This window comes from Spea bombifrons, chromosome 1, assembly GCF_027358695.1.
Source record: "Spea bombifrons isolate aSpeBom1 chromosome 1, aSpeBom1.2.pri, whole genome shotgun sequence".
Classification (NCBI taxonomy): Eukaryota; Metazoa; Chordata; class Amphibia; order Anura; family Pelobatidae; genus Spea; species Spea bombifrons.
In genome coordinates this window covers 121,213,631-121,222,171 of record NC_071087.1, presented here as the reverse complement: position 1 = coordinate 121,222,171, position 8,541 = coordinate 121,213,631, and the positions used below count along the sequence as shown (strand labels likewise).

General features: G+C 39.4%; 1 protein-coding gene across 1 annotated transcript; it reads left to right on the top strand.

Moving 5' to 3' along the window:
* Positions 1 to 7,766, top strand: NOC4L (nucleolar complex associated 4 homolog). The gene is made up of 15 exons (XM_053457403.1): positions 1 to 168; positions 676 to 796; positions 1,282 to 1,388; positions 1,712 to 1,819; positions 1,897 to 2,046; positions 2,630 to 2,732; positions 3,793 to 3,827; positions 3,920 to 3,970; positions 4,118 to 4,229; positions 4,311 to 4,371; positions 4,859 to 4,969; positions 5,087 to 5,250; positions 5,577 to 5,659; positions 6,802 to 6,915; positions 7,561 to 7,766. Exons 1-15 carry the CDS (start codon positions 22 to 24, stop codon positions 7,672 to 7,674), a joined length of 1,581 nt encoding a protein of 526 aa, XP_053313378.1. The 5' UTR covers positions 1 to 21; the 3' UTR covers positions 7,675 to 7,766.
* Positions 7,767 to 8,541: the final 775 nt, after the last annotated feature.

Here is an 8,541-nt window from a genome sequence, read left to right as displayed (position 1 = left end):
CCGCGTGACTACGTTAGCAAGATGGCTGCGCACAAGGGAAAGCATGGTGTTAAGCGACGGGATACCCCATTGGGGTCAGCACGGCAGGATTTGGACAACAAGCTTAAATCCGTGCTAGAGAGCCGCGGCAATGCTAACAATGTCTTCGATATCTTGGAGTATCTGGAGGTGAGGTCTGCCAGGCGGTTATCATTTGTTTCGAGCTTTAACTTGCTCTATCCTCTCATAAATCTCCAAATTTACTACATTTAGCTGTTCCTCCTCTAATGCTGCGGATTGCTGCAGCGCAGGGCTGTGTGGAGAGTGGAGAATAATGTAATCTTTTGGTAAACTGAGGATGTAGTTTTGTTACATTAGCGTTACGTTATTGCAAGAGTTTTGGCTACTCTGCATAAACCAGCTAAGGATTTCTCATTGCGGGTAAATTCTGTCATTCTGATTTTACTCGGTTTGCTAATATTTAGATAATTGTGATCATTTGCACTTATAACCCTTAAAATGAATAACTCTAATACCTGTAGTTGCAGCTTTTTGCCAGCTGATTGCGCTACTTTTAAAATTTTGCACCATGAATGCTCTTTATAGCCTAGGATTTTCAGTAAGCTCGGGCACATTTATGCAGTAAGATCTCGCGTTGATGCCTGTTAACATATAGACTCCCTTTGTTTTCGTTAGTCCGACAAGGAAGAAGAAGTTCAAGCTGCAATCCGTACCTGCTCTAAACTCTTTGGTGCTTTGCTGGAAAAGAGGGATCTTCATGTTGGGAGCCTTCCCGCAGAAGACGAAAGCCTGCCTGGTAACTGTCAGCTTCCGCATGTTGATTTTGGACGTTCGCATATGATATCAGAGTCATTGTGTGTCACTGTACATCTAAGAAGATGTTCGTAATGAAAACAGGGTTTTACTCCATATCAGTCACAAACCGGTTAACAGGCATGGGCTGTTTTGGTGTCAAGCTGTTCAAATGCCCCCGTCTGATGTCTATATCCTATGTGTGTCACCTGTTCAGCTAGATGATGAGCTTGCCAGCAGTGCTCTCAAACCTTATATTGGAGCTTGCCATGTTCCATGTGATCCATCTGGTTTGGTTTTTGGCACTACTATAAATAAAGTGTAAATAAAAGATCTGGTGTGATGTGATTCCAGCCAATACCACTTTTCTGATTTGGTACCACAGGGCTTTTAAATGCTTTCACCGCTAAGGTTTCAATGTCACATTCAGAGAAATGATGTCCATTTCTACATCGCTTTGATAGCCCTCCTTTTTTGTGTTCTGTGCAGACACCTTCAGTGCAGAAGACAAGTACAAGATATGGATGAGGCACCGTTACAGAAGCTGTGTGAACTGTCTTGTGGGGCTCATGCACCAATTTTCTTTTCAAGTGCAGGTTAGTTCAGAAAGCAAGAGTGATTGTACTTTTACTGGCATCTGTGTTTGGAATAAATTTATGGTATTATAATAGAAATTAAAAAATAACCTATTTAGTCAGTTAATGATCAAGTAAACTGCAATTTAGTAACATCTGGGAAAAGGCTGTGGTCCTTTTGTACTAAGGATCACTAGGATGTGGATCTGTCCCAATAGAAAGTCCCTTGGGTTCTCTATGTTTGGATTATCTAGATGCTGCTTATCTAACTGATCACTGTTTTGTAAATATATAATTCTGTTATCGCTGCCCTTCCTAACAAGTGGTCTGTTTCCTTGCTGAAGGAGCTGGCACTTTGCACGCTGATGAAGTTTGTTCAGCTGGAAGGAAAGTTCCCTCTGGAAGATGCCAAATGGAAAGCGGCGTCCATCTTTCCCAGAGACCTCTTAAGAGTAAGCAGGAATAAAAGGGGGTGAATACGTGCTAATCGCTTCCATGCTTTCGAGTTTAATATTATTTATTTTGCTAGTATGTGGTAAACGGTCTGCTGCACGAGGAGGCTGATGCCACCAAACTGATCTCCAGATTTCAAGAGTACCTGGAATATGACGACATCCGCTATCACACCATGACTCTGATCAACGACAGCATTGCACGGGTGCACTCAAAATCCAAAGAGGTATTTTAATTAGTTGGGTTTTTTTCTGCTGCAACTCCCAAGCTGTCTTTAGCAGGACATGTACAATGGTTTGCATTGTCTACTACAATTTTACTGCATAGGAATCTATTCACTAAATGGTGAATTTGCTAGAGAGTTGTGTTTTTACCCCATTGAGTTCACTGCTACTGCAACATTATGAACCCCAGTGAGCTTTTGCAACAGGGAGAGAATGTGTTCCTGTAAAATGTCAAGTCAATAAGATTTCCTCACTTATTGAACTATACATTTATATAGGACCAGCTCAGCCCATCTTGCTACAGAAACCTGACAGCATTGGCCCCTCCTAATGAATAGTGAAATTAGGAAATTAAAGCACATCTCTCCCTCTAGTGAATAAGCCATCCTAAGGTTAAGGTGACTCCAGATAATTAGAGGTTAAGTGGTAGTTGTGACAAGAAATGCACATTTTGTGCAATTTATTTATGCAAAAATCACTGAAAATATTTATAGAAATATGCATTAGAAAAAAATCTGCCCTGTTATGTATGGCCCTTTTATTCTGTTGAGTATCCAGTAATTATTTTTTCCTCTCTCTCCTTAGTCTGTGCTCCCAGTTTTCCAAAACAATTTATTTTGCCTGATCTCATCCATTAATATGCCAATGGAGGAGAGCGCATTGTCCAATTTCCTAGTAGCAGAGAAAGGTAAGGGAACAGCAGACATCGCCAATATCCGTAGATTAATTCAGATAAGGATTCCAAAGAAAAGTCCAGACTAAAAATTTAGTGAGTAAAGATTGTGATTATTCATTTTTTGTGTGTTTATAAGAAATGCTATGTAGATTTTATTTCTGCCCGTTCTGTGATAGCATAATCAGGCTGTGGCGTGAGTGATGATAGCTGGGCTCAGCTATTGAACTCCGCTGCCAGGGAAACACACAAGGATTTATGTGCTTAAGATCCACTTCCTGACTGCTTAGAATCATTTACTTAATCCATAAACCAAGCGGAGGCTAAGAGTGAGTTTTCACAATAAGGTTTTACTTGAAACCTGCAAATAAACTATAGTTTAGCAAAGGTTATTTAAAATAAGGCATAGTACACAGAGCATATGCTTGGTGAGCTCCCCCTTCCCAAGGTGTGTATGTATATCTGTGTGTGTGTGTAATATATATATTTATTTATTTTTTTAATCTGTACATGCCATGTGGCTGCTGGAAAACAAGTAATGCAGAACTTGTTGAATAGAAAGTGCCCCGCTTCAGGTGCAGTCTACAATACCGCACATATCAGTCTGAGTCTGGTCACAAGGAGAATCTATTATGCCTAAATTCTGCTCAGGGTGGCGTCCTAATTTGTGGGTTGTAGTTATATATTCAGGGCATTGAAATGTAACCCTGGAATCTTGGCTGATGCCCCTGTTGGCTGTTTATAGCAAGGGAACCTAAAATGCAAGTTGAAAAGATTTGCTCACATTTGAGTTTGACTGCGGAGCCAGCTTCAGGACAAAAAGTCCTGCTCTGATTTGTATCAAAACAAGCAATCCATTCTTCTTGTTTATAGAATAATAGATCAGATGTTCTGTATGATGCTAGAAGGCAGCTTGATGTATGATGCTAATAACATTGAAGCCTGTGGCTTCCCTTTTAAAATTGTGGAATAGGCAAGAAATTGGGCTAAAATAGGAGCTGAATTGAGGATCCATCAAAATGCTAAGTAAATGTCATCTCTTTCAATGTCATTGTTTATCATCTTTCCAATGCAGAAAAGCAGGATGACTGGAAGCTAGCTAAACTAAAGGTAATTCTCCACTTTTTTTTTTTTTTTTTTTTTTGTGGATAACAATGTTGGTGACGGGCATTGGAAACATATATATTTTTTTATTTTTTTAGGAACATAAAAAGGTTTTTGAGAAAGTGTGGATGCACTTCTTGAAGTACAGAGTAAGTGTGCAGACCTCAACCTTGTGATTTTTGTAATATTTTTTTCGAACCAAAATAGCAGCTATTTATACACTGCGACTGTAAAGAAAATGCAGGCATGGGCAGAGTAAAGATTTCTGAAGATGTTTTTCACCCTTGTTTTTTTAGCTTCCAGTTGGTCTTTATAAGAAGGTTCTTATGATCTTGCATGAGTCCATTTTGCCTCACATGACCAAACCCACCCTGATGATAGACTTTCTGACAGCTGCGTATGATGTTGGTAAGGAGTGTTTTGGGCTTCTTATGGGTTGTGCAATTCCTGGCTAATCTGTAACTTACCCCACTGTCATTTTCTAACTAGGTGGAGCCATTAGTCTTCTTGCTTTAAATGGACTGTTTGTTCTGATACATCAGCATAATCTGTAAGTATTCAGATTGATAATAGTACCTCTGCTACTTTTATTCATACACTATATTCTCCTAAAATAATTTCTCATCTGTATTAGAATCACAGGGTCTATTTACTAAAGTTGGAGCTCACAAGTATGTTTTTCAGGAGACTTGCAGTTTTACCCTCCCTGACTTCACTATGCATTATCAAGGGACAACACTAGTGAGATTCTTCTGCAAGCTGGCCTTTGAAAAATTTGAGCTTTCTTTGTTGCTTATTGAACTATGCATCATGAAGGGTCTCAACAGCACTTCTTTCAAGAGAGGCTCACTAGTGTTGACGAGTTGAAACCACAGCCTACATAAATAAACACAGCTTAATCTGCGTGGCTGATTAATCAGTAGCCTATACGTTTTACTAATTATACTAGAATTTGATTCTTAGATATTTTGAACGCATATGCACTGAGAGAACTGTGATATGCTGTCTTATTCCTAAAATGTATTTTATTCTTTTAGAGAATACCCAGATTTTTACAAAAAGCTTTACTCTCTCCTGGACCCCTCTGTGTTTCATGTGAAATATCGAGCACGTTTCTTCCATTTGGCTGACTTGTTCTTGTCATCCACGTAAGTAAACAGTTTTAATAAGCGCAGAAGTCCAGTATAAGAGATCATCAAGCTGCACTCCAGCAAACTATCATGCTCTCTTGTGTGATATCTTGTGTTCTTATTGCCCCCCCCTAGGCATTTACCTGTGTACCTAGTTGCTGCTTTTGCAAAACGCCTGGCTCGTCTCTCACTCACAGCTCCCCCCCAAGTGCTTCTAATGATCATTCCATTCATCTGTAACTTAATAAGAAGGCATCCAGCTTGCCGGCCTCTTCTCCACCGTCCGTCCTTTGAGGGAGGTTAGTGACCAGTGCTTGTCCGGTATTTTGTGTATTTATTCTGTAAGAACAGTGTCATTACCATTATTATATTATACTACCATTATTTACATGTTTGGTACATTTTACATTTGGAAGCATGGTGCAACAGTAGGGTTCACATTCATCATACCTGGTTACTGGTTGATGAAAAGTGTCTGTGTTGTCATCCTTAAGTTGTATAATTGATGAATGCAGCTTCCAAACTTAAAAATAATAAACATAGAATTGGTACAAAATTAATCAGTTTATAGTGTTCGCCACTGTTACAATTTTCCACAATGCTTTATTTCCTTGTGTGTTTTTAGAGCTGACATCTGATCCATATATCATGGAGGAGCAAGATCCAGCAAAAAGTCATGCCTTGGAAAGCTCTCTGTGGGAGCTGGAGGTGAGATTAGAATAGGATTAGTTCAGTTTGCAACACACAATGAGATCTACTCACTTCACTATTCACTATTAAGGGTTAGCAGCACCAGTAGCTTTCTCCAGCTAGAATGATCCAGTACTGGTCCAGTATAATACATGGATGAAGAGACTTTGGCAAAATCTCTCTGGCCTAACAAGACTCTTTCTGCAGCAGATGTTCACTCGGCTTTACTAAATAAAAACAATGTATTGAAGAAAAAAACAAAAAACTTTACTGTAGTAGTACATCGTAGTATACATTAAGTAGTTCATATATCAGTGTTTGTACCAGAACATCCCATATTATATATAGTATTTCATAAATATTATTTTTATATATCTCTAATGCTGCTTTCTTGAAGTTTGAACCTAAATGGAAGTGACACTAGTGATCCTGATGTACAATATAAATAGCTATAAAGGTATTGGGACACCTGACCATTACACCAAAAGGGAATTGTACATTCTAAATACATAGGCATTAGTATGTAGTTGGTCCCCCCCCCACCCACCCCCATTTGCAGCTAAAACAGCTTCTAGTCTTTGGGGAAGGCTTTCTGCAAGATTTTGGAGTTTTTGTGGCTGTTTTTTGATGGTTTTGTCCCCTTCAGCATACAAAAACATTTTGAACAATGTTTGCAAATTTGTGGTAAGTTTGGGGAAGGCCCTTTTCTATATCAACATAACTGCCCCAGTGCACAAAACAAAGTCTGTAAAGACATGGTTGGGTGAGTTTGGTGTGAAAGAACTTGACTGGCCCACACAGATCTCTGACCTCAACCCCATTCAACACCTTTGGGATGAGCTGGATTGGAGATTGAGAGCCAGGCCTTCCAATCCAACATCAGTGCCTGACCTCACAAATGCTCTTGGATGCATGGGCAAAAAAACCTTGGAAAGCCTATTCAGAAGAGTGAAAGCTGTTTATAGCTGCAATAGGGGGACCAATAACATTTTAATGTCTATGTATTTAGAATGTGATGTCATCAAAGTCCCTGTTGGTGGAATGGTCAGATGACCCTATACATAGTGTACTTCCCTTTTAATATTTAAATAAATAACTGAACATATTGCTTGAGAGTTTTTACCATTAAATACCTATATACACTTGTGTTGAATCCTTAGACGCTTCAGAAACACTACCATCCAGATGTTGTGAGGGCAGCTAATGTGATCTTCCGTGCCCTCTCTACGCAAGAAGCGGATATCTCAGATCTGTTAGAGCTGTCTTCGTACGAGGTAGGATGGGCTTCATTCCTGTATGTTATTAGGTGACTGGCCGTTTTGGTTTTATTTGATTTTTGAGTTCCTTATGATATTCTGCTGCAATATTTACAAAGCAAATCTGTAGATTACAGCATGAGTGTGCAATACAAGTCTTAGGGCTGCAAACCGCCCACAATTTTTGGAGATTCTTGTTTGAGCACAAGCATCTCAATAAGTCGTCAAACTACCTGTTTTCAGGCAGTTGTCTACTTTCAGCCTGAAGTTGCACACCCTTGGTCTACACCAACATCAACTTAATGATACATTTTTATATTTGATGTGCTTAAAGATGGTGGTCCACTTACTCAACTGAACTTAATACTATAATCAAATGTCAACCCTTCCCTGAAATAATCATGTTAAATTTTGCTGAAACAAAAACTGGGGCTGATTGCCATAGAAACTGAAAAAATAAAATCACCTATCTGCTAAGTTTAACTTGCTTAAGGAACTAAAGCGATTGATGCTTTGTCTCCATAGAAAGCACATTTACAGGGAAGAAACCGAAGCGCTAATTTAAGTGTAGCAAATGTTGATTTTTCTGTGTATTTGGAGAAAGCAGTGCTCTTTGCCTATTCAAATTTTAATAAATTAATAAAACCTTTTTATTTTTTTAAGCTATTTCAGAAAGAAGTAAAGAAGAAATTTAAGGCTGTGCCTCTGGAATTTGAACCTGTTCGAGGAATTCTTGGCAAGAAACGCGACATTACCACTGAACATTTTGCATTTTAACAGTTTTTTCGAGCAAAAAAATGTATTCAAGAATTTATGGAATGTTCATATATACAGCAGCTGTCTGATCTGAATAAATTATAGATTCATGATTCGTGTAAGGCTCATTTTATGAAATGTGTTATTTTGTGTTTTTACATTGAGAGCAGCCGTTTAACGTACTCTTCCCGGGTTTGCATGCTTATTCCCTCCGGTTACTAATCAGTTTATTTTTCTTTTTTTAAAACCTTTTATCTACCACGGGCCATTTGGATAGTTCTAACATAATTCGCGGGCCATACAAAATTATCAACCTTTAGCCCCACATTACTTATCTCACCAGACAGCCCTCCTTGTAGTACTGATTTATGTGACGCCTCCAGCCAGCACCCCTTGTGAATTAATGTCCAATTGCCCCTACACCCTTGCTAATTGCCCCCAGCCAGCCCTCCCTTTAGTATCATGTCCGCTCTGGCACCCAGATTGCATCCAAAGGACCTGCCTAGCACCCAGACTGGAAGCATAGGACTTGACATCTTTCCCTGTGGGAAGTGATTGTGCGGGCCCAGTCACGATTGCAGCCCCTTTGCCCCGCAGGCCAGACCATATGATCTTTGACGTTACCAACCCTGCTTTATTTGATGGAATCTAATTCTGGTTTGAGAATAGTCACTGAGGAGTAAGCGATTCAGATCAAGATTAAGGGACTGCGCCTCACCATACCATGAATGAATATTAAAGTACTCTAATATGCATTTATTTACTTGTAAAACTGCTTGCATGTGTGGCTGCTGAGGAGAAGATGTGTTTGGCCAGATGCATATCCTGCAAGGCAGCAAAGCTTTTGGGGAGGAAAGAATAATCAACATTTATAGAGAGGGTTCTGAT